Genomic DNA, 22,286 nt, shown 5'->3' on the forward strand with positions numbered 1-22,286 from the left:
AACATGGACACATCAAGGGTAGACCCAAAATGTATGTTAGGGAAGTTTCTATGACCGAGAGCAGTGCTGTACAGGAAATTCCCACCTCTAACCTAAAAAAGCTGTACGTTTCTCTGGAGCAGAGAGAGAAGTGGGGAAAAATCGGGAGGAAGACTGGAACATGGCAAGGACCATGAGATCATCTAGGATCCTCTCTATGCTCAAATGAATGATACAACCTGAACACAAAAATTGTATGCAAAGTGGATTTTATCATCTTGTTTAATTACAATGGACACAAGCAAAGAAGGCACAGTGTTATACTCATCTTGACGGCATTTCTTATTGTAGATGAAATGCAGCAATTTCAAAAAATATAGATCTGACTGGCTTCATCATTTCAGGTACTGCTGTGTTTGCCTATTGCTTGACAAATGGGTAAAAGAAGGACATGCAGGGGGGACAGTCCTTAATAATTTCTCCTTTTTTTTTTTTTTTTCTGTAGAGATTTGCCTCACAGGAAAAAAAAAAGGCCATTGATAATACCGATGAGAAATAGCGAGAAGAGAGAACACGTAACATGGAGGTAGCAGAAAGAACAAACAATTTGTACAGGCAGAGCCTGTGTTTTTTCTGTCAGGGTATTCTTGCAGCAAATAAGAGTCGATTTCTGTATACATATACACAGGAGTTTCTAAATGTTTACCAATTCTTTTCAACCAGTAAAGATAATTTTCAAAATTTATGGGGTTTGTACACTCAAAACAAATGTTCCTTATTCCAACAGCAGACTCGTAACATCACATTTCTCTCTAGCCTCATTTCCAGTCATATTTTGAGTTTCTGTGACCAAGCTAACATTCCTCAGTGGAGAGCACCTCAGGCAGGTGTTAAACCTGTAAAAAACATGGAAAATATTCCATGCAACAAAGTGTGTGTCTGTCCTGTGATTTTGAGCTACAGCAAGCTCAGATGGAAGTGACTTTGGGCCATATTATATTAGCTGTGAGGATTTTGAAAGTGTATTACACTCTCTATTCCTAAAGAGAGGTGTGCTTTACCAGCTGCTTCCATACAGAGACAGTACAATAAACCCACTTTCTGAGCAGTAAACATCTATGGGTGAAAAACATATTATATTAATTTTTACTATTGTATATTAACATACTCCAACCGTAGGAGTGACCAGAAGACCAAAAGAAAAGAAAGTCAGGAGTAATTTATGGGTTGAGTTTGTTACAGGAATCCCCTGAAATACCACTTCAACTAACACCTATACAGTCTTAACTGGTTCTTCATTTCAAAGAGCTTTCTCCCTAAATTTTGGTTGCTCAGACCCTCCTTGGGATACATAAATAAGAGGGGGCAAACCAGTAAGTCCGTTTGTGTTTTGGCTGTACATCTTATCTCCCATTCCATCAAGGAGACCTGTCTCGTGCTATAGCTTTCTTTGTGGACACCCAAGAGCAAATGGAAAATAAATTATAATAATCAAAGAATGTACTTAAAAATATTGTACACGGACAAATCCCAAACGAATAAGCAAATCTGATGCTTATAACTATCCCCTATACTCATCCTACCAATCACCTCACCAACCTTGCCTCATCGCTGGCATCTGAGAGAGGGACCAGTTACTTCTAACAGGCGCCACAAGCAGCACCATCTTCTCCTCCGCCACTGGTCAGACTTTCCTTCTCACTGTCCAGGCAATTCTCCACCGTCACCTCACCAAAGTGCAGTTGCATTAATTATTTGCTAGCTATGCCTTGGTAATTTGGTTTATGATATAGAAATACGCTTTTGCCACTCATTATGACATGCCCATCTGCCCAAATCAACAATGCCCAAGAACAAAACCAACAGAGCCACAATGGTACCGCTGTGAGCCATCAATCACTGACATCCCACCTCACAAAGTAACGGCAAAATGAAAGCTGTTTTACCTGAAGGTTGAACCAAGGAATAATCTGAATTTCCTGTTAATTCTCAATACTACCTTTCTCCTAAATGATCTACAGAGAAGAAATCTAAGCAAGATGCATGTATTCCATGGGACCAAGGATTTTTTTCCTGCCTTTCCAATTTCATATTGGAGGCTTGATCAGAAGAGTAGAAGATGGTTCTTCACTTGTGATCAGCAAATTCCAACTGCTTTGACAGCACAGAATTTAGCCTAAATTTTATCCTTCACCTCTCTAACTCATTATATAGAGATTCCATAATGCCACCAGGATGAAACTTGGTTACTATCAGAACAAGTTATAGGAGGAGAAAGGCACACTTCCATTCAGTTTTCATCGGCAATTTCCTTGAACTCCGGCTTAATATGTATGCAGAAAAAACAGCTTATATTTCTTTAAGATACCTAAAATTTTACCATGCCAGAAATTAAAGAGCTTTGTATCTGTGAAAGAAGCTTTCCAACTGAAATACTTTATCACCATCCTACAGGAAACAGTGTCTTTTAAAACAGAAAAGAGAGGACGGAGAGGAGACTGAAGAATACTGTTTAGTCAAAAAACTACCCTGCAAATTGACAAACATAGCTAAAAAAATTGCCTTAATTACCCTGATAATGGTGGAAGGTGTCACCTTGGAAGCCTGTGGGCTTAAAGTAGGTACACCTAGCACGGTGGCAGAAGCAGCATTCTCTCCATTGTCCTGCCAATACACCTCACTGCTAACCAGAAGGGATGGACTCCCAGGAATAGGAAGGCTGCAGAAAGAACACCTACTTTCAATCGCCTCTCCGTCCTTAGGTCTTTTGTGGACACTGTGCCAAGAGGCCAATGGATGCTGTTTATTTATACGAATACAAAAAAGAAGGATAGAAACAAAACCGGGCATTTTGCCAACCGAGGGTGTGGATACTGTCTGACCTGAGGTTACGCTGGAAACCAACTCAAAATGAAAAGCTTTACGGAACTCAGACTAGATGACCACGGGCCTAAGAGCGTCACCCATGCAGATGAACCCGTACTCATGCTTATTTACCCTTAGCTGAGGCTAAGTTAGGGCTGACACTGGGTTCTATCTCCCCAAAACACCTCTTTGCAAAAGCAGTCATCTTCTGGCCCCGAAATGGTAGTTACATCTGCTCATCATTCAGGAAAAGGGAAACTTTACACATTTTACCAATCTCAAGTCTCTGTCTTCCTGGAAAGCGTGAAATAAGCAGCATAAAAAATGACACCACAGGACCTTATAAGAGAGTTAAGAGCATATTCATTAGAAATGAAATACAAAATACAATGATGCCGCAGGACAGGGGGCAGCAGGCGAACAAGACCCCCACCATTCCCTACCCTCACCCCAGTCCAAGAAATGCACCTATATAATACAAATTAGAGATCTCAAACGGGGGTGGGGAGGGAGGAGGGGTTTTACAAAGTGATCTTCTTGCTATACAGAAAATATATCATTTGCTGGAAGTCACTGCTGAGCTGTCAGGGGCCCAGGGTCAGTCACTGCTCAGGAAACCCCCTGAAGGCACACTGACCCCTACTGCTTCCCCACCAGTTTGCTGAACACATCGTAGATCTCTGGCTTTTCCTGTGCAAACTGCTCGGCTGTATTTTTCTGTAGCCAGTCGGATGAACGCATCTGTTGCTGCAGGAGGCCAATGAGGTCACCAAGGTTGGAGCTACCGGCACAGGTAGGTTCCTGGTGGCGGGACACAAAAATGACTTCGTCTGTGCTATCTGCTTTGCCATCCTGATCTGACTGACAAGGCCGCTCCTTCTCCTCAGCCAGTATCTCCTGCTCCCGCTCTTCTAAAACCTTGCGGATCCGTTGCATACCTGCAGTGGTACAAGGAGAAACACTACTGGATTAGTTTAAGCCACAAATGTCCCCAAATCTGTCAGATTCAGAAAAATTTGGAGGATGGAAGGAAAGGGAGGAAAAACAGAGAAGACAAGTATAATAATAATAATAATAATAATAATAATAATAATAGGATAAGTTTAGGATTAAGCAAAGGAGGAAACAGTGCTGCAGAAATTCTGGTGGAAGGAAAAACAGAAGAAAACATTACTCACCTAACTGTAGCCGGTGGGTCTTGTCAGCAAAGATGATGCGGAACCATCCGGGTTCACTGCATTCAAAGGCTTTACCACAGGACAGGAGGACCTTGTTATCCAGAAAACGCCTCCAGAGCAGCATCTCCTCCTCAAATGTGCCTGTCCTAAGGTACTAGGAGAGTCAGCAGAAGGGCCAGAGGTTAGTAACATAGAGGCTAAATCACTGAGATCCTCATGAATTTATGATTCCCATGAGGTCTACAAAGGCCAGGGGAGACACCTTTTACCTCTGAAGTACAGCAGTAGTGATATAAAGGAAGAAATGGGGAGGAAAGTGGCTTGAGAGAAGTAAGATTCCTGCAAGGAGGGAAATGCACAGACAGACGAAAGGAAAAGAACGGACAGAAATAGCAGGCAGCCCTTCCCTCTGCTGATCAGACAACGGATTTGTTAAAACAAAATGCTTATCACAACATCAAACTTTCCTCTAGATGCAGTTGCACCATGTACCTGCCCTCAGTCCAGGACAAGCCTCCCTTCCTAAGACTACCAACCTTTCGGAAATCAATCCAGACAAAGAAGCCTGCATTGCGGTTGAGAAAAGGAACCCCAAGTGTCTTCAGCTCATCTGTCACATATGTATGGGCAGCTTTTAGGCGGGCATGGTTGGCCCTCAGGTACACCTGGCTGATCCAGTCTGACCAGAAGGAGAAGATAAAGAAAAAAAAATAATCACAAACTGAGAAAGAATTCAGATCTGTTCAAGTTTCTAAAACACTCACAGTGCCTTTTTCCATTTGACCCTTCAACTCCTTTTTTTTGTTTTCTGTTTCCTCAAATAGCAAAAAGAGGGGCAAGAACTATTTAGCAGTTTCATGTCCGTGCAGAAGAGTATCTTCTTGACCATCCCGAGGATGCTTCCCTACATTAATAGCTCTTAGTTGATGTGGACTGTTAGCACTCCATCCAGGACAAAGCTAGAAATCCATTTCCATTTCCCTCATCCCACTTGTATGAGGGAAGAGAGCTTGTATTCTTTGTTTCTGCTCAGCTGGTTCGACACAACATTGGCTATTTCTATACAAATAGCTGTCACACTTGTCAAAGCTGCTCCTCTAATTCTGCTGATCAGGAGCTCTGCAGAAGTGGTCCTTTTCTGTAGAGCTCTCAGCCTCGTGTGACATGGGCAGCTTCAGAATTACAGAAGACTGTCAATTAAGCTGTACAAACAGGAGACCACTTGGGAAAGTAAGGGGAGGGCATCCCCCAGGTACCAAGACACACAGAACGGCAGAGGATCATACATGGAGCTACTGACTCACCTCTGTCTCTAAGCAGCTGCGCAACCTTGTGCTGGACAGGTCCACAAACCCCGTGGAAATAACACAAAGAAGCCACCGCATTAGCAACGTCTTGGTTCTCTGTATATAAAGTACCAAAACGAATCCCAGAGACAGCAAAATCCTGCAGAAGACACAGGGAGACTGCTTTATTACACAGGAAGACCAGGAGCCTATTACTACTGTCTTGTTCCTTCCAGCATGAGGACACCAGGCCAACCCCCCCAGCCAGGAATCACAGCACGATGGCAACCAGCACTCACCTTGCTTATTCCCCACATCACATGAGTCCGCTGTGGATCAGGCAATCTGTATGTAGAAGGATGCAGATGGGCAGTTAGTATCATAGGTGCTGAAGCTTTTGGATCACCAGTGCAGCATTGCAGAAACAGAGAGGCAGCATTACACAATGACAGACAGTGCAGCACGGAACATCAGTCAAGTAGGGAAAATTCAAATCCAACCTAACTTTAGAAGCTAGGAACTCCCTGGAACTAGTTTCAGATACAATTTTAAAATATTTCAGATATACAGATACTTGCAAGTGCTATATTTCACGCGCAGATTTCCTGCATGTATGAAGCTTGTACATACAATGCTAGAAATGAGGCCTGTGCCAATGTATTTGCCAAGAATTAAAAGTAATTTTCTTTCCTTCAAACACCAATATTTTGCAGAAGGAGATAAAGTTCTTCTTTTGCAATGTTGTACCTTCAAGCCCAGCAACACTGAGCTAACACTTAACCAAGTGTATTTTATTTCCTTGCAATTGAGCATAAAAAGAGAGCACACACCACTGGTGAAAACTAGACATTAAAAAAAAATACAACAAAAAAAACACACCATATTTTTATAAGATAAGATTTGAAAAGTTTTTCATCTCATTAGATCAATACCTAATAAAACCCATTCTCCAGTCTGTAAGAACACTGTGATCCATGACTACTGTACAAAAAAAAAAAAAAACCAACCAAAACAGAAAGTAAACAGCAACAGAAAGTCTTCACAGGCATCAACAGAAACAAGGGGAAGAGGTACCAATATTTATGCAGGAAGAAAAGCCTCGCTCTGAACAAGTGAAACATCTGTTTCTAGTTTTGGGCACTGTCACAAGCAAATACCGAAGCACACATTGAAAAGTGTACCACAACAGAAAACTAACTACCATTTTTTACTTGCTAGATTGCACTTGACAAACTGCGTTTGCCATTCAGAAATTACAAAAAAAAAAAAAAAAAAAAAAAAGAAATCAGCGTAAGGCAGATTCAGAATTTGCTAGCTCATGACTTAACTTCCAGTCACAAGTTCTCAGCAAGGCATCATGTTGAACTGTCACTGGAAGATGGCCAGGGAAGTAGGAGCTGATTTTACCTGTCCATGCCTAGGACACTGTGAAACGTGGCTGATTCATCAAAAACTGACAGCATGTAGATCTCATCTACTATCACATGCAATTCATGTCTGCAAAAGGACAAAATGGAGATTACAAAAGAAGGCTGCTTCTGGTTTAGAAGCAGAGATAAATTCAGGCCTGCAAAGACTCACTTTATACACACAAGAGGGACACCAAATTTTGCAGAAGTAAAGCATTTTTTTCACAACTCTGAAGGTCTACTATGTGTACATTGAAGTGATTTGAGATATATCCAACTGTCACCCACTGGAACCATATAACAAGATAAAAATTCAGTCATTTGCAATGCACTAGTGAAAATTAATTCCTGTATGTACTACCCATCCAGCATAAGTTGTATCATCGTCCACTCAGAATCTCACGGATTCTGAATCTCAGAGAGTATCTGTGATCCATGATGAAGCTGGGAACCCATATTCACATATTTATTTGTCTTTGCACATACAGAGAAGCTGAGAGGAAAGGAACTCGGCTTCCTACTAGGGAAGCACAGCACCATAGCGTTTGCCAGGACTGCCAACAAACAAAACTTGCGTTCCTTGATGCAAGTTGCTTTGCCACTCCAGGTGACTGCATGGTCCATGCTCCCTTGTCCCCAGCACTCCCCTCTCCTCCCTTAAGCCCACCGCTGTGTGTGAAGAATAGACTGTTTGCCTGACTTAAAAGATATTCACAGATAAATTCAGGGACAGCGAGTAGTCCACCAGATTTTGGAAGCCGTACCTGACTCAGGATGCCTCAGTCTTCCAAACTGACATACCTTTTAGCAAATTCCAGGTAATCCCGTAGCTCTGACAAGGAGTAGATGTCCCCAAGGGGATTTTGGGGATTCAGAAGAATTAAGGCCCTTACAGTGACACCCTGCAGAACACAAATAACGCAGTATTAAGTGACCGCCCATCGTAGGATAAATTTTTCGTCCCTCTACTTGAGCAGTGAGTGTGACACAATGTTCCCCTGAAGCTTCCACCATGACTTTTCACCTCAGAGGTTAGATTCGTATGAGAAGAATTTTAGCCACAAATTAAGATTTTTTTTACAATTATATCACTTGCAAAGTCAACTGAGGAAAATATTATAGAATGAATGTATGATTTTGAAAAGAGGGCGTCTGCCACAGCCACTGCTATCTGGTCAACCAATTAATGACAAAGATGCTCTCACACGTTCTCAGCATGGAAGAGAACTTTCTCTGAGCTGTATCAGTAATTGGGAAATAACAAATTACTGAAGATTGCCCATGGATGAGGCAAGAAAGATAGAAATTTGAGCTATGTGGACACAAACTGTTCTCATTTAGAGTACACTTGGCTGAAGATGTCAGAGCTGCTAATGATCTAAAGATGCAGCTAAACATATATAGGGCTCAGGACAACGTCAAAACTTACAGACTAACTCTTCAGAAAGGTGATACCCATCTGCATTTATCCTCTAGATTTGCACCTCTCTCCCTCCTGCAAAAACTCTCTGTGTTCTTAGTGAATTCATCTGCACTGCTGTGTAGAGCAGTCAGTTTTGGGGTAACTCAGCTGGCCTTCCTGAAGGCAAAACCCTGGGTAGGTAGACCCTACTTTTCAGTGCATGCCCAAGTACGTTTTTTTTGTGATATGAAGGGGTTCCAGTGCTTTGTGAATGGTCTGGTACTCCCAGTTTATCCTTTCTGCTGTGACCAAAATTGGACAGATGTGACACCGGGGGATTCCCCCTAAGACTGCCCCTGAGTTTGCAAGCAGCCTAATTTCAGGTGGTCTACAGGGACAACCAGAGAGCCAGGTACTAGGTTTTGAAAATGTTTTGATCTGCAGGCCACTTCTGGGATGTGCCGTCTCAAACATATTGTAGACTTTACTGGTGATGTGAAGGTCAGCTAAACTCACCTCTGCCCGGGCATCCTGCAAGGCTTTTTCCAGTTTTTCCACTGTAAGTTGAAAAGGCCGAGTGCTTGTTCCAGTAATCTGAAAGACATCACAAAGATAAAAAAGGCCAAGTTATTTCAACAGAGTCTGCCCTGAGCCAATCCCCTGAGAAATGTTCCCCACAAGAAAATAAAAACCCAACAATAATGACCTAGCAACCATCTTCTTATCCTTTTATACTACAGCGAGAATAAATAAAAAAATTAAAAAAATTAAAGAGTTGTTCATCATAGGCTGGCCACACACAGAATTCTCTGGCTATCCTTGAATAACTAAAACAATGCAAGATCTCCATCTGCTCTTCCACCCCTAGGACCATCTTTATTAGGACAGTACCTACTTCTGTCTCCAAGGCTCAAAATGGCCATTTTTTACCTCTCAAGAGCTGTTATTGGGAGTAAGATACAAGAAAAGGACAAGACTGGAATCCAGACTTATGGTCTCGAACAACTTTCTTGCAAATTACATCCCCAGTTTCCCAGCAATAAATTGGGAAACTGTCCACAGGCTGCAGCCTATCCTTGTCCTGACGACTGCTTTCAGAGTTTTCCAAAGCTCAGCACTTTCCAGTATCAATTATTTTTTAACTACAGAGGTTGGTATCCCCTTCACTCAGATCTTACCTTACTGTCTAAATAGGCATACACCAGCTTGACATTACCATAGAGGAAGACACTCTGGGTAATACCGCCATAAAAGGGAGTAGCAATCAGAACAGCTTCTGGAACCGAGAAAACAAAATTGGTTATCAACTGGTCACAGTCCTTCTCTCTCTTCTAATGTACTTCAGCTAAACATGAAAGCTTTTTTACAGCTGTGCCCTCTGGAAACACTGTAATGTTTCCAAACGCCTTTTCCTCCACTTTATTTTTACATTAATTCTTTAATCTTCTGCAAGAACTCAGGTAAACATGAGTATAGCCCACATTTAGTCTACCAAACTAAAGCAGGGCACCACGAAAACAGCGAAGGCAGACAGGGCAAGGCACCAGCGTGAGTGCAAGACATCTGCAGACCATGGAGATGATGAATTTCACAGCATAATCCTGCAGGGAACAAGAACTTTGCAGTAGGCCGATGACAATTCCACTACTTCGCTTCTGTCAAACAATATTTAAACAGAGTAACACATTATTTTCCAGCAAAAATAAATATTAGAAACATCTTCCAACCATCCACTTACCCCCTGGATCACAAAGGACTGTAGCTAACGCAGAAAATAGCGAGCCACAACCATTTAAAACAATCACCTACAGAAGAAAGAGAGAGGCTAGTGATAAATCTGTCCATAGAAAGACAACACTATAAAATAATAATTTCTAACCATATCACTGAAATAAATTTTCTTCCCAATTCTCTAGCACGGATGTTCCCAGAATTTTCCTGCTGAAATCCCACTTCTACCAGAAGTAACTTTAATCCTGTTCTTTGCTTGAGAGACACTTTGTCCCGGTGTTGTTCGTGATTCTAATAAGCAATTTAGAAAAAGAGTAGGCTTTTAAGTAGGGAAAAAACTGGGGAGCAGTTCTGAACTGCTAGAAAAGCAAACTACTTTTTGTCAGCTAATCTGTGTTATCGTCTCTTTGTGGTAACAGCAGCTCCGACCTCCTGCCAAATCTGTGCAAAAGTGGAAACCACTGTCTTGTACAGGAGCAGGTCTGACTCCTGGTTCTAGGAGACAGCTGCTCACGGGTCCTATGAGTTTCACTCCAAGTATCAGGCAGAATCTGCTGCCTTGGAGAAGCAATGATCAGCAAACTGATCAGCGGTAACTTCAGTTCACGGGAAGTATGGGCTTCTGCTGAATTCTTGCGGCCAGAAAAGCAATGGCTGCACTAGCTCCTGCTGCCTTCAGCGCTCAACAGTGGCAGGAGTCCCTGGATCTCCGCAGGTTCCTGCACCCAGCCTGCATCTCTCCCAAGTCAGCAAGTCCCGCAGAGACTCGGGTCCTGATCCCTTCCTTACAACACCGCCACAAAGTCTGAAAAGGTCCGTTCTTGCGGGCTAAAACTACTCTTGGCTCAATTACAGATTTTGGTCCTGAGGTGTAACAGCAGTACAGGACAAAATTAAACTCCACGGAAACAATGGGCACTCTTTGTCAAGGCTGAGGGATACAGGCACGGTAGGTCCCGGAGATGAAAACATAAAGCCCCACTGAGAGCACTGGCATGAGGAGTTGGCACACAGAAGTAAAGCATGAGGCAAATATACAGTAGACCCCAAGTGTTTTGGCTGAAGTGCGCATCAAAAGCTACTGAAATGGCTATGAATCAATCTCATTTACACGATAAAGGCTGACATCTTACCAAATAATTTGTTTTAAAAAAAAAAGAAGATGAAACTGTTTGACAACAAATGGCAATACATTAGAATAGACACCAACGGAAAGTGGGTTACCCACATTTTCTGCCTTAAGAGGTGCAGGGGCCTTGCAGTAATAGGTCAAAAATCGAGCCACTTCCTCCCGTAAACTGAGAAAGACACAAAAGCAAATATTGATTCAGCTTATTCTCCAAGAGGCTGGGCTCCCCCAGGTCCACATCTCAGGAAAATAAAGCCAGGGCACAGTAAAGTCTGGTGAAAACAGCTAGAAAACAGGATAGCTCAGGCCCATGCCACAGACATGACTTTTACATACGGCAAAGGTGTCACGGATAATGTCCATAATGGTGCATACATTTCTGATGAGCTTTATTTAATCAAGGCACAGAAGAGGAGGATTAAAGTCCCCAAGTGTTCACTATGTTTCAAAGAACTGTTTTGAGTTACCTGATTTGTTAATGTAATCAGTGCTTTTAAAACTGTGTTTGCTTTAGAAAATGTCCACCTTCTCTCACATAAAAGGATTTTTAACTGGATGAACTGGTAGGGCAGCTAATTTACAGTTTTGCAAAGAAAAAGATGATTAAATGACTAGAAAAGTTTTAACTAGAGAGTGTGGCAGAAGCAGTTTGTATTCATCCATTCTGCTTATCAGACAAGTAGTCAAAAAGAGAAGCGTTACAGAAAAGAGACAACTTACAACATATGTCCCTTCCAGTCAGGGTACTGAAGCAGTGGAGGCTCCATCAGATTCATATCGGTCTGTGTCAGCTGGGATAACGAGAACAACCGTTAAAAGCACAATCACTGATATCAGAAACATGCACATAGATGGGATCCATGTACAGGCACATACCTGCATAGACACACACACACGTGCAACTTCAACAGTTGTAAAACTGGATTGAGAAAGCCACCAACCATCAAAATTAATGCAGCTGGGAGAAGCAAGGACTAGCAAACTGATCACCACTAACTTTATGTGACATACGGGCTTCTGCTAAGTTACTGCAGCCAAAACCTTGCTGCACAGAGATCTACAAAAAGGATGCAGAACGGGGCAATACACACGATGCCCGTAACCAAGATGCCTGCAGAAGACTTTCGCAGCAAATGAAGCAACGCAAAGAGTCCCAAAGAGTGTTTCGCCCAAGCTCTGAGGATAACAGCTTTCAGCTGGAAAGTCAGTCCCAATTGTGAAAGCTCAGATCTAGACTGTCAGAAAGAGATAGAAAGGATTTTTAATCACAGTCAGATATGTATTTTCTTTAATAAACTTTCAATATATTAATTTTTTAATGAATTCTAGCTTTCACTTACGTCTCGGTTCCAAGCTACTGCAGCTCTTTCAGATCTATAATTCTGATAAGTTTTGATAAGTGTTAAAGCGTAACAAGAGCTTTCAAAAGACAGGAGAAAAATGAAATTATCTTCTTGATAATTCTTCCCCGGGGCAGGCACTTTGTTCCTTATTAGGAGTTCATTCTGATCTCAGAGACAGAGTCACCTGAACTGTGGAGCCCTTTTTAATGTTTATATTTAGATAAAGTATGCACACTGCTTTTATCTAAATATTTTCAAGGTTGTAAATATCAGGGTTTCACATAATCCAGTTCTATGAAGTTGCAAGGGAAAGCACAGCGGTGATACAGGCAGAGAGAAGAGGACACTTTACATAAACAAAAAGGGAATAAACAAATATTATGTACAATGTACCTTCCAAATATTTAATGGCAACCAAATCTATGAGTTAATATTAAAAAAGGTGAGGGTGGGGGGACATGACAAGTAGGTAATAGTGCAAGGGAGGAGGGAAATTCAACATGCAGTGAGTTTCTCGTGTAATAACAAAACCTCAACATTCTGTATTGGTGTTTTAATAACTGGTGCCAAGCTCTGGAGTTTAAAGACACTGTCCTTATCCCATGCAGAATTACAACCTGATATTACAGGATTAAAGTTCCTTTATTCAGCTGTAGATGTTCTTGAAGCCTATGTGGCACAGAACTGTGCCTCCTTAGATCTCTCTCCTAAACTTCTCTAGAGAACGCAACATAAAAGGTATCAGCAGGCTTGGCCAAAAATGACTATGCAAAAATAAAGAGGAGAACCCTTAAAGGTAATGCATTAAGGGCTAAGGAAACCAGACGGGCCAACTGAAAGGAAGACCATCTGAGATCTCACGCCACAAAATATTCTCTAATTTAAGGGTCAAAAGTTGAAGACAAAAATCTGATACATTACTTTATTCAGCGGAAACAGTAAGTCTTTATCGTCCCAAATCACAACAAATTATTTGCCTACAATCCCAGCTGGTGCTGCATTCAGTGCATCCATACTGTAACTCCAGGCTGCGATGACTGAGAAGCTGGCAACAGTCTTTGTTCAGCTTGTTACCACAAGCGTGATGGCTCACCTCGCTATAGTCAACGAAGTCTTAACTCATTTTCACAACAAGGCTAATTAAGATGCAGCTGACTACCGACTCCCTCTGCACTACTTACTGCAGGCTTGGTGTTAGTTTTAAGGGGAAAGGACAGCAAAGGAAGGAAGGTGCCACCTACGCAGCCTAGAAGGCACCTTTTTCGTGCAGGCAGCAGCTCTGCCTTACCTGTTCTTTTAGCTGGAAGGCGGAGCGGCGGGGTAGCGTCCCCCCGAGGCAGTGGAGTGGCAGGCAGAAATAAAACAAGGAACATTTTGAGGGTGGGAACTGGTGGAACGGGAGCAACCATGAACTTCAAATGACAGAGGTCGACTCTCCAACCCTGAGCCACCTTCCCTCCCCGCAGACAACTTCAGGTAGGAGAAACTGCCACCTGCCTGCCTCGCGGGCTGCACCTGGGCAGTGATTTTAATGGAAATCAAGAAACATTCCTCTACAGCGCGGTCCTGTTCTTTTCTTTTGACTTTTTCTGCTTTTTGAGTTGGGCTGTGTGTTTGATGCCTCTCCCTGGTGCAGCTGAACACAGAGAGCAGGTAGCAGCTGACCCCGTCTGACTTTGAGCGATTTCAAGAGCTGCCACCGTTCGCTGCTGCTGCTGCCGCCACCCTCGCACATTTCAGGTAAGTTCAGAACTGGGTGTCCAAATCGTGTGACTTTATAATGGACAGATGTGAAGATCCTTGAAATTAAATAGAGTTCAAAACTAATTTCAAAACCTCCCTATCAAATCAACTACTGTCAGCAGGAGAAAATAAAATGCATCTTATTTTCATTTAGTTTTCTGAGCCAAGCACATCCCCAAAGGGAAACCCATCATGAAGAGGAACAGAAAAACACCCTTGTTCCTACCCTCCTGGAAAAATGAGATAAATAAATGTACAAATAGCTGGATTCAAGAGTGACTTCCAACAAATAAAAAATTTGTGACAAAAAAATTTACCAGAGAAACCTAAGCAACAGCAATAACTCTAGGAAAGTGCAAGCACTGAGGAGGAACTACACAGCAAATTCAGTATTTCTTTTTGGAATAGGACTTACCCGCTTAGACATCAGGTCAAAGCAGAGTTTATTCTCACTGGTGCCAAAGTTTATTATACCCTAGAAAAAGAAATAGTTTATTGTTTAAAGGCACAAAAACCACGTGCATACATCACCTCAGCTATCACTTCACTAAATGGCCTCCAAAAACCCTACCAAGGACAAGTCAAAACACAGGTCGCATAGACTTCACCATATATAACTCGAGGCACATCTATATGTAAACACACACACACACACACATACATATCTCAGGCACTCAGCTTCTTAGTCAATAAACTGTCTGTAAATGAATACATACTAACGGTTTATACTTCTTTACAGAATATGTTTACCTTAATCTTGAATTCATTCACTGGTATATATCTAACTACAGAAGAACCCCCCAAAAAATTCTGTGAAAACCAAGGTCTACCCTTCTGCAGCAGTTTTAAACAGGGTTTTGGATACATTTCTTCACCTAAAAGCATTTGTTTATCAGTCATTACCATTCCACTCCACTGATTTGCTTGGAAACCATATAACGATGTCATCATGAAAAGTGGTTAAAACACTAAATTTTCTGCTCTGGAGAGATGACCCTACAGTTCCAGGTTGAGGATTTGGCCCTGCTTATTCAGCACTACATCGGATCTTGAGGAGTTCAAATCTACTAGCACAATTTCATTATTGGAAGAGGTTGGGTAACTAAATTTTTAAAAATGTGAAAGGAAATCTAAGCAACCGTACGTTTATGATGTTACTAAAGTACAAGTCCAGTTTTAGGTATCTGTTTAAAAAGCTACCTCCTGCATAGACAACAGGTGGTAGAAGAGGCAGTTTGCGCCTCATAACGCACCTTGTATCAAAAACTTCGCTGTGGTTTTCTATCTTAAAAATCTAGTTTTCACTTCCCAACACAATGTGACCAAAGTCAGGGCTAATAATAAAACATTTTTAAAGTTTCAAGTAGTTCAGTATCTGAATGCGGGATCTATTTAAAAGTAATCCACATATAAATCATTATTTATATTTACTGTACTTGTCACTCAGTAATAATCTGCCGTGAAGAATTAACACTCGGCCTTTGTGCCACAAGGGGGGGTATGATGAGCTACTTACAACTGAGCAGGCAGAGTAAACGGGGAGAAAAAGTGCTGAGCGTTAGTTAAAAGTAGCATTAAAAAAACCCTGTCTACTACTCAGTTGTTGTACCTCCTGCACCCATCACCTGCAATAATCAGATATAATCAGATAATCAGAGATGGTCTTCAGTGGGCAACAGAGGTGATGAGGTGAAAGGAGGAACAGGAGCTCTGTTTGTTCCTGCAGATTTCTTACATCTTTCAAGGTCTACTAGTGCTATTATTTCCCCGATAGGGAAATCGGAGCGTGCAAACCTGAGCTGGACAGGGCATTCGTCTTTGATACATAGAGGACCTGCAAAGCTACTTTTTATTTCTCTTCCTCAAACAGCTTGACCCGCCATGTCTTAGTGACATCAACCCCCCCCCACCCCACACTTCTAGTGTATCTGTCAGCAAACCTCTAAGACAGTTTTTTTCCTAGCAGGAAAGCCAGGAAAACACACTGAGGTTCTCACTCACATTGGGGTTCTTGTCTTCATCATACTTGTCAGCATGATAAGCTTTGTACCCTTCTTCGGTGGAGCCACGAAAAATGTTGGCAATGTTGCCGCGAGCAGAGAGGTAGGGGCTTCTCTGGAAGTCGCTGGGGTTACAGAAGCCGTACATGTCAACCCTCCTCTCGGTAAGCAGCCGAGCCCTCATGTCTTGCAGGTTGCCCCCTCCTCCTCCCATTCCCGCAATTTCGGACAGTGCCTGGCTGAAGTCCACGCCCCGAGGCATCGCGACGGAGGAGGAGGAGCCGCTATGGCTCTGCTTTAGGATGCTGAGCATCTGAGCAAAGACACTGAACATGCGGAACTCATGCTCCCGCTCCAGTTCAAACCGGCGCTGCTCCAGTTGCATCCGGCGCTCCTCCACGTCCAAATCTCGCTGAAATCGGCGTTCCTCCATCTGCAGAAAGCGCTCTTCCATGGCCCGCTGAGACGTCAGGGTCTTCAGCAAGAGATCGTCGAGCGGGTCCTTCACGCGCTGGCCTTTCCGCTTTTTTCTCAGCCGATGCAAGGCGGAGAAGCCAGGCCGGGGAACCACGTTCTGGATCCGTGACGAGTTTGCCATGTTGGGCTCACTGAAACCTGTGAATACATAAAAGCAAGGAAGAAAAATTAGACGCGCAGCAAGTACAGTGGCATGGACATGCTTTGCTGCCTTCCCCTGCCCTTCCTAGGAAACACCCTTCAATCTACTGTAGGGTTTTACAGGAAAACCAAAGTAAAAACCTGGCAGGTACATCTTGAAGTTTGCGAGGGTTTTTTGAAGTTTGTTTTTAACTTCACGCATCGGGCACCCCATTATGCTGCCAGCCCCAGCCCCGTACTCGGCCTCCAAATTAACCTGAGCGATCGTCAGTTCCCTCCGCTGGCCTAACTACGCAACCACCACGGCGAAGAGGACATAGCACTTCTTCCTATCTCAGGCACTAAGCTCACACTGGTTATCGTCTCTCTTCTTCCCTATCACGGCGTGCTCTTCCATCAGCCTGTCCTAGACCGGTTCGAAATCCCCAGGATTTCCAGGCTGTACCCTTCCTGGCAGCCAAGCAACGGCCAGCTGCACTTTCAGTGCAGGAGCCTCATCTCCTGCGAACAGATAGGCTGTTTCTGCCAGTGACTTTCAAAAACATCTTCTTTCCAAGTCCTAATGAATAGCTTAGGAGGCCAGGCAACGATTATTCCCAAGTATTCTTCATTGTCGAGCGTCCTAAAAGATTAGATCCGGAAAATATTTTAAAAGAACGCAAGAAAAGTTTCACCTGCAGGTTTATAGCGTAGCCATGGCAGAAGAGGGTGTCCTGATACAATTCAGCATGAGGACTGCAGACAGCCCTGGTGATGCTCAAATGATACCAAAAAGCATGCAATTTTTTTTTTTTTTTTTTTCCCGATAAGGTAAGTACCGTCAGCATTACGTGCAGAAATCTAGCAGAAATCTTATGGCAGACACGCCAGCCCTTTGGATTTCATACACGACATTTAGCCTAGCACGGTAATTTTAGATTTTATTTACCTGCAGCAAGATACGTTTCGGGAATGGCCAGAAGACTATGAATGCAGATACCAGCCTTCTACTTTAAAGCTTTTTGGGACGTGGAAAAATAAGGATCCAAACGTCAGTGCGAAAACCAGGTGTCTATCTCTGCACCAGAAAAAAAAAATCTCTCTTTCTGGGAAACCGGGCAGAAACCTTATGCTGGAATGTAAAAGGCTATCCCTACCTGAAGGTGAAACACTGGTTTCAATGGGAATCTCCACCCTGGAGATGGGAGAGTCGTTCTGGGCCCTCTCCAAGAAGGCTCTCTCCATCTCATGTTCTTCAGGGGAGCCCTGCTGGTAAGACATGGCTGGTGGGGGCTCTGGGGTCAAGCAGTGCTCATCAGAGTTCACCTCCTCACATTTGATTTCCATCAGTTCGGGGTGCTGGGAGTGTCCGAAGGGCAGGGCCGAGGAGGCGAACTGGTGGTGGTAGCTCTCCACCATGCTGCCCTGCAGCACCTGCTGGGCCATCATGCTGCCGCTCAGCGAGCCGTAGGCCAAGGCGGGCCGGCTGGTCAGCACCCGGTCCATCACCTCGTAGAACTTCCACGTCCGGCCGCCCCGCGGGGCCTTGCTGTTGTCCTTGATCCGCCGGTACTCCAGCTTCATCTTCTTGATCTTCTCCCGGCACTGGTCGCCCGTCCGGTGGATGCCCTTCTCCCGCAGCACCTCGGCGATGCGGTTGAAGACGTGCTGGTTCCGCAAGCAGCTCTCCAGCTCCAGCTGCACCGACTCGTCGGCCCACAGCTGCAGCAGCTCCACCACCTCGGGGTCCGACCAGTTGCTGCCGCGCTCGTACTTCTTCCCCCGAAAATCCATCGCTCCCGGCGGGCCCCCGCCGCGGCCTGCCTGCGGGACGGGGGCTGGCTCCCCGCGCTGCCCGGGTCCCCCCCGGCCCAGCGGCGGCAAGGACCTCCGGGGGGGTCCGGCCAGGGGACGGGGGAGACGGCGGCCCCGGCGGCGGTACCGGCACCGCGGGGGAGCCCGGGGCGGGCTGCGCCGGGGGTCCCGCCCGCCGCTGGGCCCGGCCCGCTCCGGCCGGGGCAGCCCACCTGCCCGAGCCCCCGGCCCGCCCGGGGGGCCGGGCCCCCCGCCGGGAGGGGGCTCTCGCACCTTGACCCTCGAAGGCGCCCGAGCGGCTCTGCCTCCCCTCCGTCGTCCCCCCCCCCCCCCCCCCCCGCAGCCCCTATAGCGGGCTCGGCGGCGGCCGCCGGCTCGGCTCGGCTCGGCTCGGCACGGCTTAGCCCATCCGCTAGAACCGGGCGGAGCGAGCTAGCGGGGGAGCCGGGCCGGCATATGTTCACATCCGGGGTGACGCACATGCGTGCGGCCCTTATTCCGGGATAACTTTAGTCCGTGCCAACCGGCCGGGGCCAGCGCCGGGCTCCCTCTTCCCCGCCCCGCCGTTCCCTTCACCGCCAGGCACGGCCCGGCACCGCCTCGCCCGCAGTCACCCCCGGGCTCCGGGCCAGGCGACAGCCCTCGGGAGCTCGCCGGGGAAAAAAGGCCGGGCTGTCCCCGCAGAGCTGCTCCTCCGGGCCGGGTTAAGAGCTCGGCGGGGTGCGCTGCATCGGCCCCGTCCTGGGCTGGAGCCCGGAACGGCCTGGAGGATTTCTTACTTCCCCTCCAAGGTCAGATTCCCTGGAATCGCAGAATTTTGAGTCTCCGCACAGCTGTCCCGGTGCATCGGCCGGACGGAGCGCGGGCCCACCGGGGCCCGCCCGTCGGTTTGGAGACTTCAGTCCGGGCCTGAGCCCGGCAGGACGAGGACCGAGCCCTCAGGAGGCGAGCGTGAACGTAAAAAGAGCGACTGGGGAGAAAAATGGAACCAAACACCCCGCGTACGTATCCTGTGTCGCGGTTCTCGCGGCCAGCGTACAGGTTGTGAAGCGGATACTGGGTTGGCGATTTTCCTTTTAGATCAAATGAGCTGCTTCGTCGCAGCACCGGGGGGGGTTTATCCAGCTCTTATTAACCTCCCACTGGATCTGAATAAATCATTCGCGGCCTCTGGGATTCCATTTCTCAGTCTGTGAAATGGAAATAAAAATCTTCATTATATCTCGTGAAATACTTTGAGTACTGTCTCTATGGCGGGGGGGGAAGAGACGGCTTACCTTTAAAAATGATACTCCCTTTCTTAATAACTTATGATCAGATAGTAGTTTAGATTTTTTCCAGTGGTCTGCTTAACTAGAGTTTGTACTCGCACACCCCCATGAGAAAGATGTGCTTTTACTTTCCTAGGGTTTTTCATGGGAGCGGCGCTCTACCTTCTACAAATACAGACTTAGTTATATAAGGACATTTACATTGACTGTGTACTGGAGTACACAAAGACCGGGCAACAATGAAGAGAGCCATTGATGATAGAAGTTTAATAGTAAATATAAATAGATTAAAGGCAGCACGGAACAGTCTTTTTAAAAAGCTTTTCAAAGGAGCCCGAGAGCCTGTTATACCCGAGGGCCATAACTTAGCCAGGCAGCAGTAGAGCATCCTCAAAAGTAACTCGACGTATGCCCTGGCTTCAGAAAGAGCCACTTTTTCAAAACGCAAGCATTAAAAGGGATGGAACCTAGACTCGTGGTATAAAACAATAATAATAAATCTTGAACTATTGTTCACGGTTCAGTTGTTTGCCCCTTTTTATGTCACGTGAAGTGGAAACTTGATTTTTTAAATGAAATTAAGAGCTTCCCTTGCAATCACGTGTCAGGCATGCATGGCATCGGGAACAAACATATCACATGCTGTTTTATTGCTGAGATAATTGTTTGAGCTACCAGCTCTTTGAGCTGCTTTTCCAATTCGGATGGAAAAGAGGACTAACAGGGGGTGTCTTCCCAAAGTGCAAGAAGTGACAGTGTTGAAATGGGCACAGTGCAAGCCACTGAGAACCGCAAAACCAAAAAGGCAGACTTTATTTTCTGAACTGGTTTGTACACCTATTTTAACGACAAAAGCGTAGGTGCCACCCAATTTGACGTATCTAAGACAGGCTAATTCTTTTAACGCTCGTTTGACGAAAACCCCTCTCTACCTTTCCTCTTCACGCAGCAAGCTCAGGAGAGCAAACCGAATGCTGTCAGACTACCTTCCTTATTCTCAGAGAATTTCATGCCTCAGTTTCATCTCGACAGATGACAGCCGAGCGCCGCAGTTAGAGGGCATTCCTTCCCTGAACAAACCGCGTACCACAGCTCCTTTCCTAACAAGCCGTGACACATCATCCTGAAAACACCTCCTTTAAAAATTGTGTTAAGCTTCACTATTTTGTTAAGTTTAGTTTATTACAGGTTTCCAAGTCATTGATGCGACTAGTCGACGATCAGGTAAATCTTAGACAACAGTGTCAGCCAGCTCTACGCATTGCAGAGCATCAGAGCAGGGGACTGTGCTCTCTTGCCAGTACCTGTAAGCAATGATATTCAAAAGAAATTTTCATTAAATTTGGAGTCTAGCTCAATGGCATGGTCACAGACGGCACTGAAATGAGAGCCCTGGAAGCCGAAATTTCTGTTTATTTACAGCACGTTTGCAAGCGGAGCAGAAGGGCCCCACTGAATATCAGGCCTTCAGCTGGGAAATGTGACAAGCGTCACAGTGGTTTTGGTAGGGAATACTTTCACAAAAGCAAGCGGAGGCCTTGCAACTCGGTTAAATGTCAGATGGTAACAATAAATTCTTTTGTTGTAACTACAGCAGCTTTTTTTTTTAATAATAATAATAAAAAAAAAAGGCCGTAAAATTAGAGAGGCCTTCATGCTGCAAAAGAGGATGGCTAATAACGAGCAGCCATTTGGGTTAGCATCTCTACAATCAGTCTGCTCCCTACCCCTCTCCCAAAGCAAGCCATCCGCGTCCCCTCCCAGCGCGGAGCAGGCATTTAGCAGTTCCCACTGCTGATGCAGCCCGAGCTGAAGCTTTGCAAAGCAAAACCTCTCCGGCCTTTTGCCTCATGCCCGACTCGACTCTGCGGCAGGAGACAGCGGTGGGATGGAGGTGTTTCTGGCAGCCCTCCTGCCCAGGCAGGCAGCTCGGCAGTGGGTGCAGTGATGGGAGGAAGGTCCCTGCAGAGGGTGCTCCAGCCCTGGCTACCTTCTTCCAGCTGATGCAAGCCACACTGGGTCTGCAACCTACTTCGGGTTTTTCGTGGAAACACACGTGTGGGAAGGAGGACATGCGAGCAGGGGGACCTCGGCAGGCCGGGAATGCGTCAGCGAGAGATTTAACGGATTAAGTTTTCCAGAAGTTCAGTACGTGGCTCTCCACAGTTCGGTATAAAAGGAAGTTTCTGCTGCGGTCAAATAAAACGCAACTCTTTTCAACAGTCTCTGACGTGGAAAAGGATGCTGGTTTTGCTATCAATTAATATGTATAATATGATTGAAATAACCAGGGAACTGCTAAAGTCCTGTGTACAGCCCCCATCAGTTAATATTTAAAATAGGGAAACAATAACTAAACATGATTTAGGGTTTAGGAACTAACTACTAGAAAACGGGGCTTTGTGTTTAAGTCAGAAAAGGTAATGGATTGTGAACTAACTACTACAAAATGGGGCTCTGTGTTTAAGTGAGAAAAGGTAATGGATTGTGGTCTGGTCAACAAACCTTGAAGAACCGCTTGGAACTGCCAAGACAGAG

The 22,286-nt window shown here is 45.1% G+C and overlaps 1 protein-coding gene and 1 long non-coding RNA gene across 3 annotated transcripts in view; one reads left to right on the forward strand and one right to left on the reverse strand.

Annotated features, from left to right (window-relative positions):
- Window positions 1-3,190: 3,190 nt before the first annotated feature.
- Window positions 3,191-22,286, reverse strand: part of ACCS (1-aminocyclopropane-1-carboxylate synthase homolog (inactive)) — a 31,064-nt gene continuing 11,968 nt past the window's right edge. The window contains exons 3-17 of one of the 2 annotated variants that reach the window (XM_030034594.2): window positions 16,067-16,680; window positions 14,481-14,540; window positions 13,611-13,622; window positions 11,700-11,770; window positions 11,079-11,148; window positions 9,858-9,924; window positions 9,298-9,395; window positions 8,636-8,713; window positions 7,519-7,619; window positions 6,716-6,805; window positions 5,608-5,653; window positions 5,327-5,468; window positions 4,559-4,701; window positions 4,023-4,176; window positions 3,191-3,782 (exon numbers count right to left, since the gene is read on the reverse strand). In XM_030034594.2, the coding sequence (XP_029890454.1) occupies window positions 3,484-3,782; window positions 4,023-4,176; window positions 4,559-4,701; window positions 5,327-5,468; window positions 5,608-5,653; window positions 6,716-6,805; window positions 7,519-7,619; window positions 8,636-8,713; window positions 9,298-9,395; window positions 9,858-9,924; window positions 11,079-11,148; window positions 11,700-11,770; window positions 13,611-13,622; window positions 14,481-14,540; window positions 16,067-16,680 (2,045 nt within the window). In that variant the 3' untranslated portion in view covers window positions 3,191-3,483. Of the gene's footprint in view, window positions 3,783-4,022; window positions 4,177-4,558; window positions 4,702-5,326; window positions 5,469-5,607; window positions 5,654-6,715; window positions 6,806-7,518; window positions 7,620-8,635; window positions 8,714-9,297; window positions 9,396-9,857; window positions 9,925-11,078; window positions 11,149-11,699; window positions 11,771-13,610; window positions 13,623-14,480; window positions 14,541-16,066; window positions 16,681-17,819; window positions 18,797-22,286 lie in introns of those variants that run through there. The other variant, XM_030034587.2, reaches the window with a different exon arrangement.
- LOC115349862 lies at window positions 18,813-21,972 on the forward strand. Its single transcript, XR_003926250.2, has 2 exons — window positions 18,813-19,478; window positions 20,698-21,972. It is a non-coding gene; the product is annotated as an uncharacterized LOC115349862 (long non-coding RNA).

The sequence above is a fragment of the Aquila chrysaetos genome, chromosome 2, assembly GCF_900496995.4.
Source record: "Aquila chrysaetos chrysaetos chromosome 2, bAquChr1.4, whole genome shotgun sequence".
Taxonomy (NCBI): Eukaryota; Metazoa; Chordata; class Aves; order Accipitriformes; family Accipitridae; genus Aquila; species Aquila chrysaetos.